General features: G+C 43.8%; 2 protein-coding genes across 7 annotated transcripts in view; both read right to left on the bottom strand.

Moving 5' to 3' along the window:
* Positions 1-1,015: 1,015 nt before the first annotated feature.
* Positions 1,016-25,436, bottom strand: LOC139542881 (DDB1- and CUL4-associated factor 1-like). 3 transcript variants are annotated; one of them, XM_071348823.1, is made up of 25 exons: positions 25,081-25,436; positions 24,118-24,250; positions 23,839-23,915; positions 23,647-23,720; positions 23,441-23,554; positions 23,197-23,334; positions 20,930-21,580; positions 20,653-20,754; positions 12,476-12,634; positions 12,165-12,344; positions 11,770-11,979; positions 11,394-11,563; positions 10,461-10,588; positions 10,118-10,353; positions 8,873-9,939; positions 7,977-8,175; positions 7,803-7,885; positions 6,925-7,009; positions 6,593-6,826; positions 6,281-6,374; positions 3,072-3,176; positions 2,648-2,721; positions 2,414-2,506; positions 1,949-2,204; positions 1,016-1,539 (listed from the first exon to the last, which is right to left on the bottom strand). In XM_071348823.1, exons 2-25 carry the CDS (start codon positions 24,240-24,242, stop codon positions 1,481-1,483), a joined length of 4,713 nt encoding a protein of 1,570 aa, XP_071204924.1. In that variant the 5' UTR covers positions 24,243-24,250; positions 25,081-25,436; the 3' UTR covers positions 1,016-1,480. The 3 variants fall into 3 exon arrangements, with proteins under 3 accessions (XP_071204924.1, XP_071204926.1, XP_071204925.1); XM_071348825.1 differs by having other exon boundaries at positions 1,016-1,536; XM_071348824.1 differs by lacking the exon at positions 25,081-25,436 and adding an exon at positions 24,470-24,644.
* A 149-nt stretch (positions 25,437-25,585) lies between these two features.
* Positions 25,586-26,576, bottom strand: part of ssuh2rs1 (ssu-2 homolog, related sequence 1) — a 28,918-nt gene continuing 27,927 nt past the window's right edge. For all 4 annotated transcript variants that reach the window (XM_071348835.1, XM_071348837.1, XM_071348836.1 and 1 more), the window contains exon 13: positions 25,586-26,423. In XM_071348835.1, coding sequence (XP_071204936.1) covers positions 26,283-26,423 — 141 coding nt within the window. In that variant the 3' untranslated portion in view covers positions 25,586-26,282. The remainder of the gene's footprint in view (positions 26,424-26,576) is intronic.

Here is a 26,576-nt window from a genome sequence, read left to right as displayed (position 1 = left end):
CAAGACCACGCCTACATTTGAATCGAGTGTCTTAATAAAGAAGATGCAACTGAATAATAGAGCTATCCACAATTAAATACTTATCAGGAATAGCTTCTAAATCCACCCAACATCAAAGGTTCAGAAAGATGATCCAAACAAGCCCACTTCAGTCAAAATACACTGTCTGCATAATTGACAGTAGGCAAACATTCTCCAATCCAGGTCAAGTTCTGTTGGTGTTGTTCCATGAGAGGACCAATCAAATCCAAAAGAGTCAAATGAAAGGTAAACAGGTTGTAGCTAACTAAAAACTGAACAAGCAATGTCTACTAATGAACGCAAAACTAATCCTAACATGTTTGCATGCAATCCAAATGTAAAGTATGTATTCCCTTAGACTAACCTGTGTGTGGGCAGCAAAAACCCAAGGTTAAGATCAAGCACCATTCAAAATGTCAACCAAAGCCAAATTCATACTTGGAAAAAGACAGACATCCTTGAAGGCCTCATTATGTAGACATACAACTACACCAATCGTGTGCTGACAATATTTGTAGTCCACATTTTACACTCACTAATGTGTGGAGTTTCTAAACAAAATACCAGTTTTCAGCATTTTTCAAGAGCACCATGTTTGATCTGTTGCTATGACGACAGTGAAATCCAGTGGTGTTGGTCATTGATAGCACTATTGTGTGTGGCGTCTTGGTCGTTGGTCACGTTTGTATAGTAGAAGGTGGTGCAGTGGAGATGAACCTGAGGATATGGCTGCTTTAGCTCCACATAGACTGTGTGTTAGTGGAAGCCTCATGCAGCACCTTAGTCTTCAGCAGGCCACATGGGAATTGATGCAGTATAGAACAGGATGTTTGAGTCAGCCAACACTGCCTTACCAATCCACAGTGTCAGAAGTAGCTTCATTCAGTTTCCCCATCTAAAAACAGCCCTTCAGTTTCCCAATCTAAAAAAAATTATACAAATAGCGGTGGCCATTCAGCATTCTAAAAAATAAAGGATAGTCCATATCAAAGGGTAAACTTTTGAAAGAGCTTTAATGAAATCAAAATGAAAAAATTATAACCTCAGTTGTTGTTGTGTCTGTACAAACATTGTTTTCCACTCATCAAGCCCACAGTGTAATATAAAACTATATCATATACAAATCTTCTATTTTTTCATGAATTCAATTTCTGTAGAAATGTTTTGAAAGGTGGATCTCTCTTCTGGCTCTTCACTGACTCCTTCAATCAGCTTCTCCCAGGATGACTTGCTCCTGGGCGGTGGGGGGCCTTGGACAGAATTCCAAACTGGCAATGCTCTGTTGGCGCTCTCAGTTCACTTCCCAAATCGCATCCTTCTTTCTCCCCAACTCTCTCTTATCTAACTGTACCTTATAGTCTTGTCTCAGTTGTTTATGACGGTTCACCCACATGGAGCGCTCTCTCCAGGAGTCTGGACGCGTCGTCCTAGTTTCTCTGTCCCAGACACTGACGGCTCCTCACTCATTCAGGGACAGGATGATGTCATCCTCAAGGTCAGAGTTGTCAGAGCTGTCTGCTGGGTTGACAGAAAGACAGCAAAGATACATTTAGAGATCTGGCGGATAAATGGGACAGAATACTGTACAGGTCACTGCTGTGGTGGTAGAAAAATGACAGAATACAGAAACGACATGCCTTCCGCAACATAGCCCCAGACAGTGTGAGGGTCCATCTTTTTTTCCCTTTTCCTTTCATTCAGTCAATCCCTCTCAAGCGGAAGTGTCCTCACACAGCAGTAGAGTAACAGCTTTTCAAGAATAATAACATAAATGGCTACGTCATTACTAAAAAGTGTTAAGTAGCCTAGCCCTTATGACAACAGGTTTTAGTTTACTGTTTCCAACAACTTCAACCTTGCCTGTCCTGCATCCCATGCTGTACCTATCAGTGAATGTCTGAAGGACAAACTGACAACTGTTACTCACTGTTATCCAGGGCAAGGTCCCCATCTTCCTCATCGTCATCCGAGTCATCATCATCCTCCTCCTCCTCCTCTCCATCCCCCTCCAGCAGGCGAGACACCTCATCGTCGGAGAGAGATAATTCATTGTTCCCGTCTTCGTCTTCCTCATCCTCCCCGTTATCGTTATCCAGCTCAGCGATCAGAGGGTCCGTGTCCATGTCATCATCAGAGTCATCATCATCATCATCATCATCGTCATCATCTTGATCGTCATCCTCCTGATAGGGACAAGTGTTCCAGAACAGCCGTGTAAGTAACATGCTTCGCAGATCTTACATTTCTATATTTAGGTTGTATTCCTTGCAACAAAAAAGACTGACACAACCAACCAATCTTCTAATGTTAGTGATTGGTGATTTGATTAATTATCTACCAACATAATAGAGCGGTGCTTTTTGAAGGCAGCGGGTTTGTTGTGTCTCTTTACCTGATCGTCTTCATCCTCCTCCTCTTCAGCCAGTCTCTGGCGTCCCACCTCGTACAGTCTGCACACCGTGTCTGTGTTGACTGAGTCCTGGTTCTGGATGGGAAACCGCAGCAGTCAGAAACATACAACTGTTGTATCAGAGGCGGTCTCCCAATACTATTCTACCAGTGTGTAACATTTGATTCAAGCCCGTTCAGATTTATTGTGTTATATTACAGATGACAAAAGACCTACCTCAATCACAGCCAGGTAGCAGTCCTTGGTGTCCGTGCAGAGGTCAAAGATATTCCTCTTCACGTCAATGGTGGCTGGGAGGGAAAAGACAGGGGGTATGTTTCACTGATGTCATGTAATACATAAACCTGTCACAATAGTTCAAACTTGACCATAGCTAAAGATGTTAATACAAAAAGAAGTTGTTTGGATGGAGTCTATTCGCTTACGGAACAAAATTAATTATATTCACTTCCACAGCAAGATGCTACAGACACCAAATACATCCAAGACTATTGCTTCCCAGTTGGTGGGTCAGGAATTGTTGCTAGTGACTCATGGCTGGGTTGTTTAGGGTCGTGCAGTATAAAACTGGATAGTCAATTCCTGATAAATGCAACGGCTTGAAACTCTGGTGATGGTGTGGGTCTTAGAGCCATCTCACCAATGGGTTTGTAGTCAGTGGCGTTGAATGTCCTGAAGGAGGAGCCAAAGGGAGTCTTCGTCTGCATCTCCATTATGTCATCATCATCATCTGCCTGGAGCATCGCTGCAAAAACAACCCAGCAGGGTTAGGTTCTCTACATGCCACAACTGGAACACATACACTGTTGTGCTTCATAAACAGAGAAAAAGCAATAGAGGTGTATGGATGGATACAATTATTTTTTACAGGCAAAGGGTAACAGTTGCATCAGTACAAAGGAAGCTGATCGTAGACTACAGGAAAAGGCGGGCCAAACAGGCCCCCTTTAACATCAACGGGGCTGTAGTGGAGTGGGTCGCGAGTTAAGTTCCTTGGTATCCACATCACCAACCAACTATCATGGTCCAAACACACAAAGACAGTCGTGAAGAGGGCACGACAAAACCTTTTCCCCCTCAGGAGACTGAAAAGATTTGACATGGGTCCCCAGATCCACAAAAAGTTCTACAGCTGTACCAGAGAGCATCCTGACCGGTTGCATCACCCCCTGGTATGGCAACTGCTCGGCATCTGACCGTAAGGCGCTACAGAGGGTAGTGCGTACGACCCAGTACATCACTGGGGCCAAGCTTTCTGCCACCCAGGACCTATATAACAGGCGGTGTCAGAGGAAAGCTCATAAAATTGTCAGCGACTCCAGTCACCCAAGTCAGAGTGTTTTCTCTGCTACCGCACGGCAAGCGGTACCGGAACGCCAAGTCTAGGACCAAAAGGCTCCTTAACAGCTCCTTAACAGCTTCTACCCACAAGCCATAAGACTGCTGAACAATTAATCAAATGGCCACCAGACCATTACATTAACCCCCCCATTTGCTTGTACACTGCGGCTGCTCGCTGCTATTATCTATAGTCGCTTCACCCCTACCTACATGTACAAATTACCTCAACTAACCTGTAACCCCTAACACTGACTCGGTAACCCCTGTATATAGCCTTGTTATTCTTATGTTATTGTGCAACTTTGATGATCTATTTCTTTATTTGGTAAATATTTTTGGAACACTTCTTGAACTACACTGTTGTTTAAGGGCTTGTAAGTAAGCATATCACGGTAAGGTCTACACTTGGTGTATTCGGTGCATGTGACAAATAAAGTTAAATTAGATTTTTTATTTAGAAGGGAAAATGGGTGGCCAGATTGATAGACATTGACCCATTATTCTGGCTACTAAATCAGTGTGGTGTGGATGTGCAGAGCCTTCATGGTATCCACAAGGCTTTGGATAACAGGATTGGGGTCAATTCCATTTCTATTGAGTCAAGTGAACTGGAATTCCAATGAAAGAAAAGAAAAATCCTCCTTGAAAATGGATGGCAAGGTTAAATTCAGGTACCTGTAATGTGAGGATTCATCATGGCAAAATAATCAGCTAGTTGCACACATACTGGCTGAACAGAGGTGTGGATGGATGAATAGATCGATAGTAAACTCAGCAAAAAAAGAAACGTCCTCTCACTGTCAACTGCGTTTCTTTTCAGCAAACTTAACGTGTAAATATTTGTATGAACATAACAAGATTCAACAACAGACATAAACTGAACAAGTTCCAGTGACTAACAGAAATGGAATAATGTGTAACAGTCAGTATCTGGTGTGGCCACCAGCTGCATTAAGTACTGCAGTGTATCCCCTCATGGACTGTACCAGATTTGCCAGTTCTTGCTGTGAGATGTTACCCCACTCTTCCACCAAGGCACCTGCAAGTTCCTGGACATTTCTGGGGGGAATGGCCCTAGCTCTCACCCTCCGATCCAACAGGTCCCAGACGTGCTCAATGGGATTGAGATCCGGGCTCTTCGCTGGCCATGGCAGAACACTGACATTCCTGTCTTGCAGGAAATCACGCACAGAAAGAGCAGTATGGCTGGTGGCATTGTCATGCTGGAGGTTCATGTCAGGATGAGCCTGCAAGAAGGGTACCATGAGGGAGGAGGATGCCTTCCCTGTAACACACAGCATTGAGATTGCCTGCAATGACAACAAGCTCAGTCCAATGATGCTGTGAGACACCGCCCCAGACCATGACAGACCCTCCACATCGATCCCGCTCCAGAGTACAGGCCTCGATGTAACGCTCATTCCTTCGACGATAAACGCGAATCCGACCATCACCCCTGGTGAGACAAAACCGCGACTCGTCAGTGAAGAGCACTTTTGCCAGTCCTATTTGGTCTAGCGACGGTGGGTTTGTGCCCATAGGCGACGTTGTTGTCTGGTGATGTCTGGTGAGGACCTGCCTTACAACAGGCCTACAAGCCCTCAGTCCAGCCTCTCTCAGCCTTTTGCGTTCCTGATGTAACTCGGACAGTTGTTGTTGCCATCCTGTACCTGTCCCGCAGGTGTGATGTTCGGATGTACCGATCCTGTGCAGGTGTTGTTACACGTGGTCTGCCACTGCGAGGACGATCAGCTGTCCGTCCTGTCTCCCTGTAGCGCTGTCTTAAGTGTCTCTCAGTACGGACATTGCAATGTATTGCCCTGGTCACATCTGCAGTCCTCATGCCTCCTTGCAGCATGCCTAAGGCATGTTCACGCAGATGAGCAGGGACCCTGGGCATCTTTCTTTTTGTGGTTTTCCAGAGTCAATAGAAAGGCTTCTTTAGTGCCCTAAGTTTTCGTAATTGTGACCTTAATTGCCTACCATCTGTAAACTGTTAGTGCATGTTCATTAATTGTTTATGTTTAGTTGAAAAAGCATGGGAAACGGTGTTTAAACCCTTTACAATGAAGATCTTTGAAGTTATTTGGATTTTTCGAATTATCTTTGAAAGACATGGCCCTGAAAAATTTCATGATAAGAGTGGTACTGCTGCTAGAGTGCCACTGCTGTGGGTGGATCTATCATGGCCTCACAGTGTCTCTGTCTACTGAGCTGTTACAATGGTGTGGATGTGGGTGGATCCATCATGGCCTCCCAGTGGCTGTAGCTGTGAACCAGCTGGTTAGACTCCTCTGCTAGCTCAGGGCACAGCCTCCTGGCCATATGGTTCAACAGGGCCGTGTGGCATCAAACACACACATCTACATGCACCTTTCACACGTCGTGAAAACACAACCCCACAAGCATTCACCTTTCTACACACATCTAAAAGTCTTAGCTCTTCACCACAAGGTGAAATTTGACCAGCCTACCACAGTAGACTACTTAATTTCCTATAGTCCTTACCTCCGTAGATGACCGTGCCGTTGTTGTTGAAGACGATCCTACACTGGTCCAGAGCTGGCACTGTGTGGAGGAGGTGAAAAGTCCGCAGGTCCCACTGACACAACCATTAAGGAATCACACGGTCACATTATCAATATAGCATATTGACTACTCTACCTAATTCCTCTGGGGTTGGGATGTACTCAACAGATGGCATGGGACAGTCTCATCTTGACATTAGGCCACTTATCAGACAAACTGATGCAGGCTCAGTACCGCCAATTAACTCTACAAATATGACTATAACTATTGTACAGTCTGTGAGTCGGATACAATTTCAGTGTTGACGATGACCTCCAGGCCATTGGGGTGGAACACTCCACTGATGTTCATGTTGAACTTGTCAAACTTGTGGATGGCACGAGCCGAGCGCACGTCCCACAGTACGCCGTCATTCAGCACCAGGTCATCAGTGGGGTTAAAGGTCGCACAGTTCCTCTTGTAGTTATTGGCCAGGTCCGGGTAGTTGAGGGTCAGGGTCTTCTGCCCCGTCTGGATGTCATAGATCTGGAGACCCAAAGATCAGGTGATCAGGACAAAAAAAAACAAAGCTTGTGTACCTGGTCGTTCAGTTGAACCTTTAGATGTTTGTAAAGAAGACTTACGTGAGCTATGTGTTCCTTTGTGCCAATAACTCGGTCTTGTGAGAGTTTGCTGAACTCCACATAATGATCATCTAAGAAGGAATGCCTGGAAAGAAGAATAAATAGAGATAAATAGAAAATATTCCTTACAACCTCTGACTTCAGCTCATACAGAATAAGCCATTTAGGTTAAGTAATGATGCACCAATGTTGCTTTGGTTAAACTGAGGGCAGAAGGAAGCCCCACTACACTGTGTATTGTATGAAGTGAATATTCCAGCCCTAAGACATAGTGATAAAAAATAGAAAGTAACATATTGCAATACTATATTGATACTTTGACTCAAAGTATTATTTTTTTATTTGTAACTTGTTAGCTAGCGCTAGAGGGCTGTACCTGCGCTAACCCTCCAGTATTTTTCATCCTATAGCTTGTTGGCCATCTTCTTAAATAGTGAGACATGTTTTCAGTTATTTTATTTCCATGATTGATCAAAACTAATTTCCTCATGTTCTCTCGTCTCTCTGCAGCAGACATAGTGAGCAGTGTTCGGAACATCAAATCGCAATAAATATTACAGTATTGAATGGTGAGAGTCGCAATTCATATCGTATAAGCACCTAAGTATCGTGAGAGTATTGTATTGCGAGGTCCCTGGCAATTCCCAGCCCTACTAAGTCAGTTCAGTTAGTGTGTATAATTAACGAATGTGTCAGCCTCTTTCAGCAGTTCCATGCTCTGCTGGCACTGAGCAGCTGGAGCATTGGGCAGGGAGCACCATAGACACACAACCAGTAGAATTAACCATAGAAATGGAATGGGTAAAGCAGTCATCCCCATTTGAAGAAATAACCAACTGTATTGATCTGACATGGTCAGTCTCCTGTGTCACACTTACTTCATGATGAACACCGACTTCATGCCCCACAGTGCAGACAGAGGATAACTCCATGATGCCGACGTCAACAACAGAGAGCCATCCTGATGACAAAAAAGACAATAAAAGTTTCACAAAAAAACTCATGTTTTAGATATCCACAAGACATGTAGATTTGTAAATGTCCCCACTAACCCGTGATGGCTCTAGGTGTGTGATGGCAGAGCTGTGGCAGCTGTAGCTCGCCTCCTCCTGGCCTGTGAACACATTGTAGAGTTTGAGCTGGCCCGTACACGTCCCCAGCATCAGGAACCGCTCACGGGCAGAGAAGGCACAACACATGAACCCACTCTCATCCTCATCTGCCTCCCTGAACACAGACATGGGACGAAACCTGGGGGAAAGGGGAACATGTTATCCAGAGAAACCTGGGGGAAAGGGGAACATGTTGTCCAGAGAAACCTGGGGGAAAGGGGAACATGTTATCCAGAGAAACCTGGGGGAAAGGGGAACATGTTACCCAGAAAAACTTGGGGGGAAAGGGGAACATGTTACCCAGAAAAACTTGGGGGGAAAGGGGAACATGTTACCCAGAAAAACTTGGGGGGAAAGGGGAACATGTTACCCAGAAAAACTTGGGGGGAAAGGGGAACATGTTACCCAGAAAAACTTGGGGGGAAAGGGGAACATGTTACCCAGAAAAACTTGGGGGGAAAGGGGAACATGTTACCCAGAAAAACTTGGGGGGAAAGGGGAACATGTTACCCAGAAAAACTTGGGGGGAAAGGGGAACATGTTACCCAGAAAAACTTGGGGGGAAAGGGGAACATGTTACCCAGAAAAACTTGGGGGGAAAGGGGAACATGTTACCCAGAAAAACTTGGGGGGAAAGGGGAACATGTTACCCAGAAAAACTTGGGGGGAAAGGGGAACATGTTACCCAGAAAAACTTGGGGGGAAAGGGGAACATGTTACCCAGAAAAACTTGGGGGGAAAGGGGAACATGTTACCCAGAGAAGTCAATCTAAAAACCCATTTAAAAGACAATGACGAGGACTTTGAGTCCCCAGTGTATTAGGAACCAACCATACCTGCTAAAGATGAGGTGTCTGTCGAAGCAGCCCCCGTCCACCCCTCCATACTTGGGGTAGACGACCCTGCGTGTGTTTCGGGAGGTGAAGTTGGTTGGGGCCTGGCGCCTCTGCTTGGGTTCGGGGCACTGGTGGGGGGTGAAGAGGGAGAAAGGGGGGCAGGTGGTGACAGGGTTCTTGCAGCGCGCGTGCTGCTCCCTCAGGTACTCTGTGATGATGCTGTCCAGGGCAGGGGGAGAGGGCAGGTGTCTGTCCAGCTGTTTCTTCATGGCTGGACTCTGGCTGAAGGCACCGTAATCTGACTTCTGCCTCAGCACCCGCGGCTTCTTACAACTGGCAGGCACGGGGCACGGCGATGGGCGCTCTCGCGTGAACACGATCCGACCAATTAGGGGAGAACCGTTGCTTTGGTGAGGGGTCAACAGGGGAGGGGCGGCCGGAGGGAGTGCGAGGAGTTGCGATGTCGAGGGACGGGGCTGAACTGACAACGGCATGGACGGATGAGAGCCGTGGCTCGCCAACCGCGCTGCAACCCCATTGGCCAGCCGAGGGGTCCTGGGGAGGGCAGGGGCAGGAGAGGCAGGAGGAGGGGGAACAACGACAGGAAGTAAAGCTGAGGAAGATGGGTGGGGGAGGATGGCCATGGGGAGGTCGGCCTCCTTGGTGAGTGTGGTGGCCGTGTCATGCAGGCCTTTGGCCACCAGGTGGTTCCGGATCAACAGCAGTAGCTCCTTCTCAGGGAAGGAGATCCTGGACTGGGCCACCACATTAGCCCTCTGCAGCCAGGCCAGGGAGACATCCGTCCCTATCATGAGGGGTTTACCAGACACTCGCTTGATGAGCTCTGCCGCAAACTTACAGAACTTGACGTGTTCGCTGCGTTTGTCTTGGAGCACAGGCTCCTTCATGAGCTGCTGGATGTGTCCACTGCTGAAGAGAGGCAGCTTGCTGATAATCTGTCTGACTGAGCTGGAGCGGGACAGACCCACCAGAGCCTTACAGGCCAGGGCACGGATTTGATCTGCATCTGTGATGGGCATCTTCACCGTCAGCAGGGACAGGAGCACCTACAGGGAGATGGCAGAAGAACTAGCTATGGTTACGAGTGCATAATAACAGTATTGAGAAATCATAAATGTAACCCAAACCATTAATAAATAGAGAGAAATCAGAGACCAGTAGCACCCAACAACATACCAGTGTAATATCTATCAATAGACAGTTCTGAAGTTAATCTTTTCTCACCTTGATGCCGTTGTTGGACTGCACCACGTTCCACATCTTGCTGAGCACGCTCTCACTGCTCTTGGTGGTCTGGGGCAGGCGTCTACGAGGAGTGCCCGAGATGAACTTGCCGATGCTGGACATGCGTTTGTCCGGAGCGCACACACAGTTGATGACCACCTGCAGAGCAGACTTCTGGATCTCGGCGTCGTTCACAAACACCTCTCCCTCCGCCACCAACAGGACTACACTCATACCTGAGGAACAACTGAACATTAAGATTAAACCCCAAAGCAAACAGTCCTGGTCTGCTGGATAGATAAGGAGGTGTCAATAGAACGCCATGGCAGGACAGGTAACGTACCCACGGTGGAGACTGCGTTACCCCCCTCCCCATCTGGCACAGCCACAGACTCAGCCATCAGCAGCTGGGTCTTAGGGATCACCGTCAGGATGCTCAGTATGTCCAGGGCATAACGCACTGTGTCACTCCTAGGGGACAACACGGAAACGGAGGGAATTAGTCACACAGTATTACTCGGGTATTCACTTAAATTGTGAAAAGATATAAACAAATGTTCTCCTTAATGAATAGAGATGTATTTTAATATAAAGCAGAGTATTTTAATTATGGATAACCATAAGGCACTGGTTAGTTTTGCAGCAGCTACTCTTCCTGGGGTCCAGCAAAATTGAAGTTGCACTATCCAGAAATCACTCTGGCATTTCCTGGTTGCTAAAACTATAACAGTTCGCCTAATTTCAGTTTATGTGACAAAATAAGCTAGTATAGTGTAGAGAATCATTGTACCATCTAAACCACTGTGAAATACATTTTCCATAACCATAAATATTGTTTCAGCTGTTTGAAACTGGTATAAAAAACGAAAGTAAAAAAACACGCAAAAATGGGAAGCATGGAAATAGAGCACATGAACAGATCTACCGCTTCTTAAGACTTGCTTTCAAGTAGAATGAGATCTAGACATTCGGTCAGGTCGCCCAAAAAGTTACATATTGCCACTTTAAGGCAAATTAAATACAATAATAGCAAATTATATTCTCACTAAAACATTTGTAGCATCCGAACAGTTTGGCCTACAAACTATTATGTTTATGGAAAGATGAGACTCTCACGAACACAATGGTGTTCTCCGTTTTGCTCTACAAACCCCAACAAGCGTCTTGGCAGTCGTCTGAAGTCTGTACAGCCGATCTGCCAACTTCCCACAAGGACTCTCCCTCTCATCTGTACTTGCAATAGAGAAGGAAGGTTGCATTTCTTATCTGTCCTTACCTGCCATAGTAGGTCCTCCAGTCACAAGCAATGGAGATGAGCTGTAGTAGCAGCTGAACACAGGACAGCTTGTGGAAGACCTCAGCTGGCTCCCAGTACAATCTGACTGGTCCGTACTCGATCAGGAACTCCATCATCTCCACCACCTGCTCATGGGTGTAGCTGCACGCCTGGGGAACAGAAAGACAATGAGGCACCTCTGAAGGAAAAACATCACCACGGTTCATCTGTGATGATGGTTCCAGGGGGTTGGGGTCAATTCCATTCCAATTCAGAAAGGGAACTTTAGAAATCCCTATAGAAAGAAATTGGCAATTTGGAGCGAACACATTCACTTCAATCTCCCAACTCAAATGGGACGGCCTGTTCCGCCTACCTTGTAGTAGGGCTGAGGGTGAATGGGAGCGCCCCCCTCAGTCCGCTGCAGGGACTGCTTGACCTGCTCCACCTTGATGGCCAGATGGGCCTCGAAGAACCTGCGCAGGGCCATGCAGGTGTGCTTGGCTGTCTGTCTGCTGGAGAAGATCTGATCATCACTCAGCAGGGCCGCCTGGTCTTCAGGGTTTAAGATCTCCAACGTACTTATCTGGAGACAGTAGAATTATACACAATAAGCAGCAGTGTAATACACACTGCAACAGTGAGCATGTTCAGAGAACTGATCTAGAGACAGAAATACCAAAACAGTATTTTATACAAATATTAGAAAACCCTGTCCTAGTGACAGCTAGAGGAAACAGAAGCAAGAATAAACCAGACAGGCCCTCCTACCAGGTTGACAAGGCGTCGGAGGCCGTCCTGCCTGTCGAAGAGCTCCAGCACGGCTCGGTAGGAGAAGGAGATGGAGAAGAACATGGTGGCGTGGCAGCAGCCTGAGGCGTGGGAACACTCCAACAGCCACAGAGTGTAGCTCACCACGTCAGACAGGATGGAGTGAGGCAGCATACACACCTAAGGGGAACAGAAACACATGAAGTGAACACACAATTTGTATTGACTTAATTTACTTCAATGTAAATCTGTGTTACACCCACAGACCACAGGAACAGTTAATCTTTATGGTGTGTGTTTGTGTCCCCTACCCTTTCCATGGCATCCTGGTTGTAGGCCAGGTAATAGAGGCACAGAGACACCCCTGTGGCAGCCATGGAAGGCTTGGGGATCTCCAGAAGCTTCTGAACTCCTCCATGGGCCACAAACTGGGCTGCAAACTTCTTATGCAGGAGCAGGGAGGCCAGGTACTACAGGTAGAGAACGGGAATCCTAGGATAAAGCTGGGATGCTCTTCTTTAAACAATTGAGACGCATTCTAAGTCAGTTACAGCTAGGGCTGTGGCAGTCACGAAATTTCGTCAGCCAGTGACTGTCAAGCAAATAACTGTTGGGTCTCACGGTGATTGACCGTTAATTAACAAACATTCAGCATCTCCTGGCTTCCACACATCTACAGTTGAAGTCGGAAGTTTACATACACCTTAGCCAAATACATTTAAAAACTCAGTTTCACAATTCCTGAAATTAAATCCTAGTAAAAATTCCCTGTCTTAGGTCAGGATCACCACTTTATTGTAAGAATGTGAAATGTCAGAGTAGTAGAGAGAAGGATTTATTTCACTTTTATTTCTTTCATCACATTCCCAGTGGGTCAGAGGTTTACATGCACTCAATTAGTACTTGGTAGCATTGTCTTTAAATTGTTTAACTTGGGTCAAACATTTTGGGTAGCCTTCCACAAGCTTCCCACAATAAGTTGGGTGAATGTTGGCCCATTCCTCCTGACAGAGCTGGTGTAACTGAGTCAGGCTCTCAGGCCTACTTGCCTGCACACGCTTTTTCAGTTCTGCCCACAAATTGTCTATACGATTGAGGTCAGGGCTTTGTGATGACCACTCCAATACATTGACTTTGCTGTCCTTAAGCCATTTTGCCACAATTTTGGAAGTATGCTTGGGGTCATTGTCCATTTGGAAGACCCACTTGCGACCAAGCTTTCACTTCCTGACTGATGTCTTGAGATGTTGCTTCAATATATCCACATAATTGCCCTACCTCATGATGCCATCTATTTTGTTAAGTGCCCCAACCCTCCTGCAGCAAAGCACCCCCACAACATGATGCCGCCACCCTGTGCTTCACGGTTGGAATGGTGTTCTTCGGCTTGCAAGCCTCCCCCTTTTTCCTCCAAGCATTACGATGTTTCATCAGACCAGAGGACATATCTCTCAAAAGTACAATCTTTGTCCCCATGTGCAGTTGCAAACCGTAGTCTGGCTTTATGGCGGTTTTGGAGCAGTGCTTCCTTGCTGAGCGGCCTCAGGTTATGTTGATATAGAACTCGTTTTACTGTGGATATAGATACTTTTGTACCTGCTTCCTCCAGCATCTTCACAAGGTCCTTTGCTGTTATTCTGGGATTGATTTGCACTTTTTGCACCAAAGTACGTTCATCTCTAGGAGACAGAACGCGTCTCCTTCCTGAGCGGTATGACGGCTGCGTGGTCCCATGGTGTTTATACTTGCGTACTATTTTTGTACAGATGAACGTGGTACCTTCAGGCATTTGGAAATTGCTCCCAAGGATGAACCAGCCTTGTGGAGGTCTACCATTTTTCTTCTGAGGTCTTGGCTGATTTCTTTTGATTATCCCATGACGCCAAGCAAAGAGGCGCTGAGTTTGAAGGTAGGCCTTGAAATACATCCACAGGTACACCTTCAATTGATTCAAATGATGTCAATTAGCCTAATCAGAAGCTTCTGAAGCCATGACATCATTTTCTGGAATTTACCAAGCTCTTTAAAGGCACAGTCAACTTAGTGTATGTAAACCTTCTGACCCACTGGAATTGTGATAGTGAATTATAAGTGAAATAATCTCTGCAAAGAATTGTTGGCAACATTTCTTGTGTCATGCACAAAGTAGATGTCCTAACCGACTTGCCAAAACTATAGTTTATGAACAAGAAATTTGTGGAGTGGTTAAAAAACGAGTTAATGACTCCAACCTAAGTGTATGTAAACTTCCAACTTCAACTGCACAGCTACATTATAGAAAGTCTAATAAATCCATGTTATACAGCCTGCACCTTCAAAATAAATTCATTATTTATTTTAGACAGGTCTAAAGAAGCATGACATGAAGAAAATGTAATCTATTTCAGAAGAACAGAATAGCATACTTTGAGTTGTACTTATGTTAGATCCTGATCTGGCTACTAGTTAATTTAGCAGACAAGATTTGCTTAGAATTCCATGGCATTATTTTATAGCATAAAGAATACAATTGAACAAAGCAGAATAAAACAGAAATATTTCAGCAAACAATTTGAAGGAGTGTGCACATTCTGTGGTTAACAAAGAAATAGGTACTCCTATCTGCTTAATTTAGAGTTATTAATGTAACTTTAGTTGTTCTACAAACGTTGGGCTATATGTTTTGATTTTTAATTGATTTTAAGGCTGCATGATGCAACTAATGATGATTTGAAAAAAGTTGCTTGAAAAGGCATTTGCTCTGCTTTGTTTTTTTTGCGCAGGCTGTACAATATTCATTAGTCTCTCATTTACAATTTGACAAGAACTTGATAATGCCTCGAATTTCACGGTGGCATTCCCTTTCTGGCTGTAATTCACCCTAAAAAAATCCATGCCTTCTCCCTGAGAGCTGCGCACTCTATCACGTGATCAAGGTCTTTCTCAGACTACAAGCGAAGACCGACACATCCGGGACACAACTGCGAATGTCCTTCTCCAATTCCGAGGTGCATATTGAAGATTTAAAGTTACGGTCCACATGTACTTCTCGTCAGCCAACAAGATCAGTAGGCCTAACAAACAGCAAAAGCAATCTATCCCACATAGCACAAAAGTCGACTTGTTCTATTCTGTGCGATAAATAAATATTCCAAATAGTCTGGGACAGTTGTGGGACGCAATAGATCCCAAATTAAAACAACCACTAGCATCAAAAAAACATTTACACAATGTGGCTGACAACAGATTAGAACGTTTAGCGTAAAATGTTAAACTATTAGGCTATTTCTTCGCAGCAATGCGCACATGGCAGTAGGCCATAAACTGGACTCTTCCATTAGCTGGAAAGACCATAATCAAAAGTGACCGCAAATGCGATTATCCATGTAATGCTTTATTATAGAAGTGAATTTATGGTGAATATTATCTTCCCAAAACTTGAAATAAAAATCTACTTTTATTTGTCACATGCACCGAATACAACAGTTATTGGTGTTGATAATAGTGTTGACTTTACAGTGAAATGCTTACAAGCCCCAACAACAGAGTTAAGAAAAAAATTTAAGTAAAAAAGATTAAATAAAAAGTAACAATTAAACCGCAGCAGTAAAAAAAAATATATATATATATACCGAGGCTATATACAGGGGGTACCGGCACCGGTTAGAGGTAATATGTACATGTAGGTAGAGTTAAAGTGACTATGCATAGATAATAAACAGAGTAGCAGCAGCGTAAAAGAGGGGTCTGGGAAGCCCTTTGAATAGCTGTCCAGGAGTCTTATGCCTTCTGGGTAGAAGCTGTTGAGACGCCTTTTGGACCTTGACTTAGCGCTCCAGTACCGCTTGCCGTGCGGTAGCAGAGAGAACAGTCTATGGCTAGGGTGGCTGGACTCTGACAATTTTTAGGGCCTACCTCTGACACCGCCTGGTATAGAGGTCCTGGATGGCAGGAAACTTGTAGTGCCTTGCGGTCGGAGGCCAGGCAGTTGCCATACCCGGCAGTGTTCAACACATGCAACCAGTCAAGATGCTCTAGATGGTACAGCTGTAGAACCTTTTGAGGATCTGAGAACCCATGCCAAATCTTTTCAGTCTCCTGAGGGGGAATAAGACGGTCGTGAAGAGGGCACGACAAAACCTGGTGTGTTTGGACCATGATAGTTTGTTGGTGAAGTGGACACCAAGGAACTTGAAGCTCTCAACCTGCTCCACTACAGCCCTGTCGATGAGAATGGGGGCGTGCTCGGTCCTCCTTGTCCTGTAGTCCACAATCATCTTTGTCTTGATCACGTTGAGGGAGAGATTGTTGTCCTGGCACCTCACGGCCAGGTCTCTGAACTCCCGCCTATAGGCTGTCTCATCGTTGTCAGTGACCAGGCCTACCACTGTTGTGTCGTCAGCAAACTTGATGGTGTTGGAGTTGTTCCTGGCCATGCAGTAATGAGTGAACAGGGAGAACAGGAGGGGACTGAGTACGCACCACTGAGGGGCCCCTGTGTTGATGATCAGCGTGGCGGATATGTTGTTACCTACCCTTACCACCTGGTGGCGGCCCGTCAGGAAGTCCAGGATCCAATTGCAGAGGGAGGTGTTTAGGTGCTTCGTGATGAGCTTTGAGGGCACTATGGTGTTGAACACTGAGCTGTAAGTCAATGAATAGCATTCTCACATTGTCCTTTCCCACCTAGACAAAAGGAATGCCTATGTTGAGTGCATTAGGAGATTGCATCATCTGTGGATCTGTTTGGGCAGTTTGCAAATAGGAGTGGGTCTAGGGTTTCTGGGATAATGGTGTTGATGTGAGCCATGACCAGCCTTTCAAAGCACTTCATGACAGTAGTCATTTAGGCATGTTCCCTTGGTGTTCTTAGGCACAGGGACTATGGTGGTCTGCTTGAAACATGTTGGTATTACAGAATCAGTCAGGGACAGGTTGAAAATGTCAGTGTAGACACTTGGCCAGCGCATGCTCTGAGTACACGCCCTGGTAATCCGTCTTACTCACATCGGCTACGGAGAGCATGATCACAGTCGTCCGGAACAGCTGATGCTCTCATGCATGTTTCAGTGTTACTGAAACTCACACGTTGCTTATGTATGCCAGTTAAGCTCTAAACCCCTTGTAAAGCAGATGAATGTGCTTAATTTAAGAAGTTATTTGGCCACTTTAGTTGTGATACAAACCTTATTATAACATATAGGCCTTTGGGCTAGGTTACATGAGGTGTGCGACTATGCTGGGCATCATTCACAAGTGATAATATATAATTCACAACCCATCAGACTATTCATGATTTCATCATGTCATTACAAAAAAATATACAATATCAGTCAAAAGTTTGTACACACCTATTCATTCATGGGTTTTTCTTTATTTTTACATTGTAGAATAATAGAAGACATCAAAACTATGAAACGTGGAATCATGTAGCAGCCCCAAAAAATTTAACAAATCAAAATATGTTTTATATATTTGAGATTCTTCAAAGTAGTCACCCTTTGCCTTGATGACACCTTTGCACACTCTTGGTATTCTCTCAACCAGCTTCACCTGTAATGCTTTTACAACAGTGTTGAAGAAGTTCCCACATATGCTGAGCACTTTTCTGCTTTTCCTTCACTCTGCGGTCCAACTCATCCCAAACCATCTCAATTTGGTTGAGGTGATTGTGGAGGCCACAAAGGCACGGCGGTTGGAACCAAAAATCTCACATTTGTACTCATCAGACCAAAGGACAGATTTCCACTGGTCTAAAGTCCATTGTTCGTGTTTCTTGGCCTAAGCAAGTCTCTTCTTATTGGTGCCCATTAGTAGTGGTTTCTTTGCAGCAATTCGACCATGAAGGCCTGATTTCACGCAGTCTCCTCTGAAAAGTTGATGTTGAGATGTGTCTGTTACTTGAACTCTGTGAAGCATTTATTTGGGCTGCAATCTGAGGTGCAGTTAACTCTAATGAACTTATCCTCTGCAGCAGAGGTAACTCTGGGTCTTCCTTTCCTGTGGCGGTCCTCATGAAAGCCAGTTTCATCATAGCGCTTGAAAGTTTTTGTGACTGCACTTGAAGAAACTTTAAAAGTTCTTCAAAATGTTCCAGATTAACTGGCCTTCATGTCTTAAAGAAATGATGGACAGTCATTTCGCTTATTTGAGGAGTTCTTGCCATATTAAGAACTTGTTCCTTTACCAAATAGGGCCATCTTCTGTATACCACCCCTACCATGTCACAACACAACTGAAATTCCACAAATTAACAAGGCACACCTGTTAACTTCTTACGGCGACAACATCCGCTGAAAAGGCAGAGCGTGAAATTCAAATATATATTTTTGTGCAATACACCAAATTAAAGCTTTACTTCTTGTTAATCTACCCATCGTGTCAGATTTCAAAAAGTCTTTACAGCGAAAGCACACCCATATAATTATGTTAGGTCAGAGCCTAGTCACAAAAATACAGCCATTTTCCAGCCAAAGAGAGGAGTCACAAAAAGCAGAAAGAGATAAAATGAATCACTAACCTTTGATGATCTTCATCAGATGGCACTAATAGGACTTCATGTTATACAATACATGTATGTTTTGTTCGATTAAGTTCATATTTATATCCAAAAATCTCAGTTTACATTGGCACGTTATGTTCAGTAATGTTGTGCCTCGAAAACATCCGGCGAATTTGCAGAGAGCCACATCAATTTACAGAAATACTCATCATAAACTTTGATAAAAGATACAAGTGTTATGCACAGAATTAAAGATATACTTCTCCTTAATGCAACCGCTGTGTCAGATTTCAAAAAAGTTTTATGAAAAAAGCACACCATGCAATAATCTGAGTACGGCGCTCAGACACAAAAACAAGCCATACAGATATCCGCCATGTTGTGGAGTCAACAGAAATCAGAAAGAGCATTATAAATATTCACTTACCTTTGATCTTCATCAGAATGCACTCCCAGGAATCCCAGTTCCACAATACATTTTTGTTTTGTTCGATAAAGTCCATAGTTTATGTCAAAATACCTCATTTTTGTTAGCGCGTTTAGTTCACAAATCCAAACTCACGAGGCGCGGGCAAGTCCAGGCGAAAGTTCAGACGAAAAGTCCAAAAAGTTATATTACAGTTCGTAAAAACATGTCAAACGATGTATAGAATCAATCTTTAGGATGTTTTTAACATAAATCTTCAATAATGTTGCAACCGGACAATTCCTTTGTCTTTAGAAATGCAACGGAACGCAGGTCGCTCTCACGGACACACGCGTGACCAGCTCATGGCATTCTGCCAGACACCTGGTTGAAACAGCTCTCATTCTCTCCCCCTTCACAGTAGAAGCCTCAAACAAGGTTCTAAAGACTGTTGACATCTAGTGGAATCCTTAGGAAGTGCAATATGACCCCATTTACACTGTATATTAGAAAGGCAATGAGTTGAAAAACTACAAACCTCAGATTTCCCACTTCCTGGTTGGATTTTTCTCAGGTTTTCGCCTGCCATATGAGTTCTGTTATACTCACAGACATCATTCAAACAGTTTTAGAAACTTCAGAATGTTTTCTATCCAAATCTACTAATAATATGCATATATTAGCTTCTGTGCCTGAGTAGCAGGAAGTTTACTCTGGGCACGGTTCTCATCCGAACGTGAAAATGCTGCCCCATATCCCAAACAGGTTAATTGAAATGCATTCCAGGTGACTACATCATGAAGCTGGTTGAGAGAATGCCAAGAGACTGCAAAGCTGTCAAGGAAAAGGGTGGCTACTTTGAAGAATCTCAAATATATTTTGATTTGTTTAACACTTTTGGTTACTACATGATTCCAGGTGTTATTTCATAGTTTTGATGTCTTCACTATTATTCTATAATGTAAAAATAGTAAAGATAAAGAAAAACCCTGGAATGAGTAGGTGTGTCCAAAACTTTGATTGGTACTGTATGCGTGAAATTTATATTGATTTAGAATGGACCATTATCACGCAACTGTCTTGAAAAATGGCCAGAGGAAAACATACATGTAATCTATGCACTTAAATAGAGAATGGAGGATGCTTTTCCAGTGATTAATTTTCATGCCAGCCAGTTAAAGCTATACTCCTGTTGTATGGTTGAGCAATGTGCTTAATATTAGGAAAGTTGAGAAATAAATATAGTAGGCCTAGCCTATAGAAAGCTGATGTGATGGCCTCTTAAAAAGAGGATCACTCTGTTTTCTCATGCAATTGCATAGCCTATAGAAATGTTGTGCAACATTAGCTCATGGGCTCTCATGAAGTGTTTGATTCGATTTTCAATAACATTTGCATTAATGTCAGAGTGATTAGAGGGACAATATAGTGCTGAGTACCAGGCAGTTATCACGTTTGGTAGGCTACTAATGACCAGCAGCATCTGAGCTTGGAAAAGCCTAATTAGCGTGACAAATGGTCACGTGGAAATTGGCTGCCTTCGTGACTCGTGACCGCCGGTAATACGGTCACCGCAACAGCCCTAGTTGTAGCAAGGTTACCTTGAGAGCCTCAAAGGTGAGCTGTACATCGTTGGTCTGCTTCAGGTCCATGTAATGTATGAGCAGCTCACAGGCTCCCATCTGCATGAAGACAGCCAACAGCTGAAAGACAGAAAATAATACAGAGAAATGAATCAGTTATGCAGAGTACTACTCGTCTGTCTAGCAGTCTACAGTTATTTATGGCATAATGTCTTCAACGAGTACAGTACTAGCTCTTATAATAGAGTTTGACAAGACTGACATCTGCTGGTAGGTTTATGTAGCAGACACTAACCTCCTGGTACTCCCCCAGAGGGGTGAGGTACTGTAGGATGAGCCTCTGCTCCATCTCCGGGGTCAGAGGGTAAAGGTGATAGTTGTTCCCAATCACCCAGGGGCTCATCTCAGACCAGCTGCTGTTGGACAGCTCGCTGAAGTTCCTCTCCGGCTCCGGCAGGGAGAAGTTCAGCTTCTGTTTTACCTTCCGTCCATTCTCCCTCTCCGCCCTCCTCTTGAGGTGACTGCTGCCCTCCGCCCTGCTGTCTAGGAAGTCCCGGTGGGACAGAGACTGCGGGGCAGACACGGGTTTCATCTGGCCTTTGATGGACGAGCTGGTGCAGCTGCTGGTCTTGTGGGAAGAGTTGTCAACCTCATTGCTGGGGAAGGGGTTCTCCTCTATGTCCTCCTCTGGTCCCTTCTCTGTTCTGTTATTCCCTGGGGGGAAGGGGTTCTCCTCTCTGTCCTCCTCTGGTCCCTTCTCCACCCTCTCCGTGCTGTTATTCCCAGAGGAGAACGGGGTGTCCTCAAAACCTCCGTCGACAGTCTCCTCATCCAGAGGAAGGAGAGGTTCCCCCAGGGCCTTCCTGGGACTGGGCCGTTTAAACTCCTTCCTGTTCTCAGTGTCCTTGGCCTGCAGCTCACGTAGCCGCTGCAGCATTAGAGGCACCTGAGAGAGCGAGAGAGAGATGCATAGCGTCCTTCACAGATACTGATGGACACCATGGCGCCCACATGTGGCAACACATGGTAAAATTAAATTGAACCCACATTGCAGTATTTATACAAGATCTTACATTCATGTTGTTAACTTCTTATGGCTGGGGGCAGTATTGAGTAGCTTGGATGAATAAGGAGGTGCACAGAGTAAACTGCCTGCTACTCAGTCCCAGAAGCTAAGATATTCATATTATTAGTAGATTTGTTTAGAAAACACTGAAGTTTCTAAAACTGTTTGAATGATGTCTGTGAGTATAACAGAACTCATATGGCTGGCAAAAACCCGAGAAAAAAATAAAACCAGGAAGTAGGAAATCTGAGGTTTGTAGATTTGCCTATCCAATATACAGTGTCTTTGGGGTCATATTGCACTTCCTAAGGCTTCCACTAGATGTCAAGAGTCTTTAGAACCTTGTTTGATGCTTCTACTGTGAAGAATGAGGGAAGGAGAGCTTTGAGTCAGGTGTCTGGCATGAGCTGACCACGCGCACTCCCGTGAGAGCAACCTGCGTTCCATCGCATTTCTGAAGACAAAGGAATTCTCCAGTTGAAACATTATTGAAGATTTATGTTAAAAACATCCTAAAGATTGATTCTATACATCTTTTGACATGTTTCTACGAACTGTAATGGAATTTTTAAAACTTTGTCAGGACCTAGTGCCTGCGCATTTGGATTACTGTACTAAACGCGCGAACAAAAAGGAGGTATTTGGACAAATTATGGACGTTATCGAACAAAACAAACATTTATTGTGGAACTGGGATTCCTGGGAGTGCATTCTGATGAAGATCAAAGGTAAGTGAATATTTATAATACTAATTCTGGCTTCTGTTGACTCCACAACATGGCGAATATCTGTATGGCTTGTTTGGGCTCTGAGCGCTGTACTCAGATTATAGCATGGTGTGCTTTTTCCGTAAAGTTTTTGAAAATCTGACACAGCGGTTGCATTAAGGAGAAATGTATGTAAAGTTCCATGTATAATACTTGTATCTTTTATCAATGTTTATTATGAGTATTTCTATAAATTAATGTGGCTCTCTGCAAGATCACCGGATGTTTTGGAGGCAAAACATTACTGAACATAACGCGCCAATGTAAACTAAGATTTTTGGATATAAATATGAACTTAATCGAACAAAACCTACATGTATTGTGTAACATGAAGCCCTATGACTGTCATCTGATGAAGCTCATCAAAGGTTAGTGATTAATTTTATCTCCATTTCTGCTTTTTGTGACTCAACTCTTTGGCTGGAAAAATGGCTGTGTTTTTCTGTGACTAGGTACTGACCTAACAATCGTTTGGTGTGCTTTCGTCGTAAAGCCTTTTTGAAATCGGACCCTGTGGCTGGATTTACAACAAGTTAATCTTTAAAATGGTGTAAAATACTTGTATGTTTGAGGAATTTTAATTATGAGATTTCTGTTGTTTGAATTTGGCGCCCTGCACTTTCACTGGCTGTTGTCATGTCGATCCCGTTAACGGGATCTCAGCCATAAGAAGTTAAACCTTCTCAGGGGCTTAATAAAAACACCTCATAATAGGGTTTGGGCACTGACCAGGACTGAGTTCTCCTCCCTGTAGTTGGCAGCGATGTCCTGGTTCTCCATGGCTCCAGCCAGCAGGCCCGTAGCATAGATCATCAGGGGTTGCTCAGCCTCCTGGGCCCATTTAAACAGCCTCTCCACTATGCCCTCCTGTCACAAACACAACATCATGATTATTGAACAAGTTGCATATTCTAGCTAACTAAATCTATAAAGATGTTTAAGTGCATCTCCACAGAAGCAGGTTGTAGCGTACCTTCTCCTGAAAGACCACAGCGGTCTCCAACCCAGGCATGATGTTCTGCAGCAAACGACAGGCTGCTGTGTTAAGGGTGAGCTCTCTGCTGGTCATCACATAGCTATTCACCAGCTGGAAAAAGTCAGGAGTTGAAATAGCATGCACTCACCAGATCATCAATTTACAAATAATACTAAGTAAGTATAATTGTTTTCCATTCTTACCGCATTCATGAAATCATCATCTTTGAACAGGATCTTAAGCAGGTGACCCAAGACGCATTCTGGATCAGCTCTCCCTAAGTGGCAAAAGGTGGGGAGAATTAAGAATCAACAAAATGTCAACAACTGTCACTTTTGCTAACTATAGTTAATTATATAGCTATGACTACACACAACATAAATAAAACATCTTACCAGGGTGCCTGTCATCAAAAGGATCAGGATCAGCTTTGTGATATTCCTCAGTCTCCCTCTCCACCAGCTCTGAGATCCTGAGAGGAAAATAAAACCCATGATATATTCAAAATAGACAACATATTCCTAAATGTCCAGAGACTTTAAAACAAACTTCCATCCATCCCTGCAAGTAATGTGCTCTGAATAAAGTAAGTGCATTTTTGTTGTTGTTGAAACTTCCCATAATATCCACTGGTGTTACAAAACATTATCCTCCTCTATTACACAGACACTCACTTGGTGAGGATGTTAACCAGGTCTGGTGTGCTAGCCTGCTGCTCCCCCTCCCACTTCTCCAACCAATGCTCCAGCAGAGCAGTCAGCTCTGCCTTGGAATCCACGCTGGCAGATGCCGACGCCATGGTGTGGCCTAATACACATGATGAAAGAATGTGCAAAACACTGGATTGGTGCAAGCAAGATGGAAGCATTGAATGTTGACAGAAAAGTGGTAGGAAAACAATCTAGCCCATATCAACATTTACAATGACAGGCAACTGACGGATAGTGATAGTCACTAACACTAGCTTACTTATTTGGCCTGCTCCTGAAATAAAATATATTTCATGCATGATCTATCTATGCTCACAAACACAAACCACGACTTCCTCTCCAGTTGCAACCAGTGACTCAAATGGGACTTTTCTTTGGGCTTCAGTTCAGAACAGATCCAGTGAGACAGCTGCATAGGTCCCTAGAGACTCCAACGGTCAACAGGTGATTTGGTCATGATGCTAGAAACCATCCAATAGCTTTAGCTATCTAACGTTACTGTGTAGTAGCTACTAGTTAGCCTATTAATAACGTCAGCTTGCTACCGTTACTGTCTCTGGAATATATAGCTAAACGTTAGCTAGCTACTGTACACCAGGATGACAAAACACAGTCATCGGTACCTCGATAGCTAACTTATTTCTTAGATAAACTCTGCAGGTGTGAAATACCCCGTTTAGCTAAATGTACCAGCTAGATAGCTAACTACGGATATTCGCTATATAGAGTTACAACGTTGGAAAATCTGTTGAAGCTAAGTTACACTTAGTTCAGTGTTCAGAAACAGCTGTTTGCATTGATTGTGCACACGAGCTAGCTACAAGACCGCCCAGAGTAGACAGTTATTAATGTGCGAGACAGCATTGTTGGCTAACTAACGCTAGCTAGCTAGCGAAAACATTATTAGCATGTTATGCGAATGCGTACCTTGGTATGCTCAATTTTCCCTCGCTTTCCTTATTCCTTCCACAAAAAAAATACTTTTTAAAATCCCGACATACACTTGCTAGCTAGACCTGTATTGTTAAAAACAATACAAACTGCAGCTTCGCACAGCCACCTTATCACTTGTTTTAGCACAGCCTTGTTCGGGGTTTATTATGGCGAACACGTTCTACACGGTTGTCACGAGTTACTACAGCCACAAAGTCAAAATTGGATGTATAGTAAAAATGCATACTTTCTTTTGTTGCTTTTTGGTCTTAATTTAATTTAAGGGTTATACATAAGGTTTGTAGTGTGGTTAAGGTTAGGTTTAAAGTAAGATTTTAAGAGAAATTGTTTATAAAAAGGGGGAGAAAGAGGCGGGGTTTATGCCTTTGTGGCTGTGCTAACCAGTGACGACCGTTTACACGTCAAAGTTTAGCGCCGACTGTCGATTTTTTATGACGCAAACAGGGTCGAGATAAACCAAGATTTGATAATCACAAAACACAGTATGAAATCCTTTATTTATTCAACAAATATTAATGGATTAGAAAACACCCTCAAGATATGTCCGGTTATTCCCCAAATGTGGTTATTTCATTAAATTGTATCAATGTTCATATTTCTGTTTTGTAAGGTGATATATCTATAAGAAAATAGTATAACATACAATGGAAATGATATTCAGCCATCCATTGAACATCAATCACACAGATAGTTGTTGTATACAAGCATAAAAAAAGAGTACAAATTAGCAGACATGTTCACAAATGACAGAACTATCGCATAGGTTAGGTGCATAGGTTTCAGTACATTATACATTACAGCCAGCCTTCCATCTTCACTTTTTCCCACTGGGCACAGACGTCAATTCAATGTTTATTCCACGTTGGTTCAATTTCATTGAAAATATGTGGAAACAACATTGATTCAACCAGTGTGTGTGCCGAGTAGGTTCATCCTAGGGCCTGTGTGGTCCCCAATGACTCCAGTGGAAATTGTATTACATCCATGTCTAGTTCACAAAAAGTGTGTTTGTTTGCAAGTAGAAAATACAAATATTCATGCATTTGTTTAATGATATAGCAAATTGCCTGATTGACAGTCTGCCAACCATAAACTCATTTATAATCACATTCTTTAGAACACAGAGCCATATTCAATATAATCAAAGCAATGTCTTCCTCTGAAGCAAATCTGGGTTACATTACTGTGCAGCAACAGGTAGCTGGGTAGTTATCAGCGCTGACTTTGAACTCATTCCCATAGACAAAGTAAATGTGTGAGTCTCCCTTCCATTTGTAGGTCACCTTGGTGATAGGAATCAACTCAATGGTCTGGCGCTGCAGAGGGAGAGAGTGTGAGAGAGGATTCTGTTATTAAAATAAGCCAAATACCATGACAAACCTTTTCAACTTAGAACAAGCAAATGCACAAACAATCTTCCAGCATAATAAGATACTTCATGTAAAGAAGGAGTTGTTGTTATTTGAATC

The sequence above is a fragment of the Salvelinus alpinus genome, chromosome 17 (assembly GCF_045679555.1).
Source record: "Salvelinus alpinus chromosome 17, SLU_Salpinus.1, whole genome shotgun sequence".
NCBI classification, from domain to species: Eukaryota; Metazoa; Chordata; class Actinopteri; order Salmoniformes; family Salmonidae; genus Salvelinus; species Salvelinus alpinus.
The sequence above is the reverse complement of the archived record's forward strand: the minus strand, read 5'-3'. Positions and strand labels throughout refer to the sequence as shown.

Excerpts from the sequence above, each read along its gene's own strand:
- LOC139542881 (XM_071348823.1), bottom strand. The coding sequence starts at position 24,242 with ATGGCGTCGGCATCTGCCAGCGTGGATTCCAAGGCAGAGCTGACTGCT. Across the intron at positions 10,589-11,393 it reads TGGAGGACCTACTATGGCAG|GAGTGACACAGTGCGTTATG; the intron begins GTAAGGACAGAT and ends GTTGTCCCCTAG. Across the intron at positions 3,177-6,280 it reads CGGCACGGTCATCTACGGAG|CGATGCTCCAGGCAGATGAT; the intron begins GTAAGGACTATA and ends TTGTTTTTGCAG.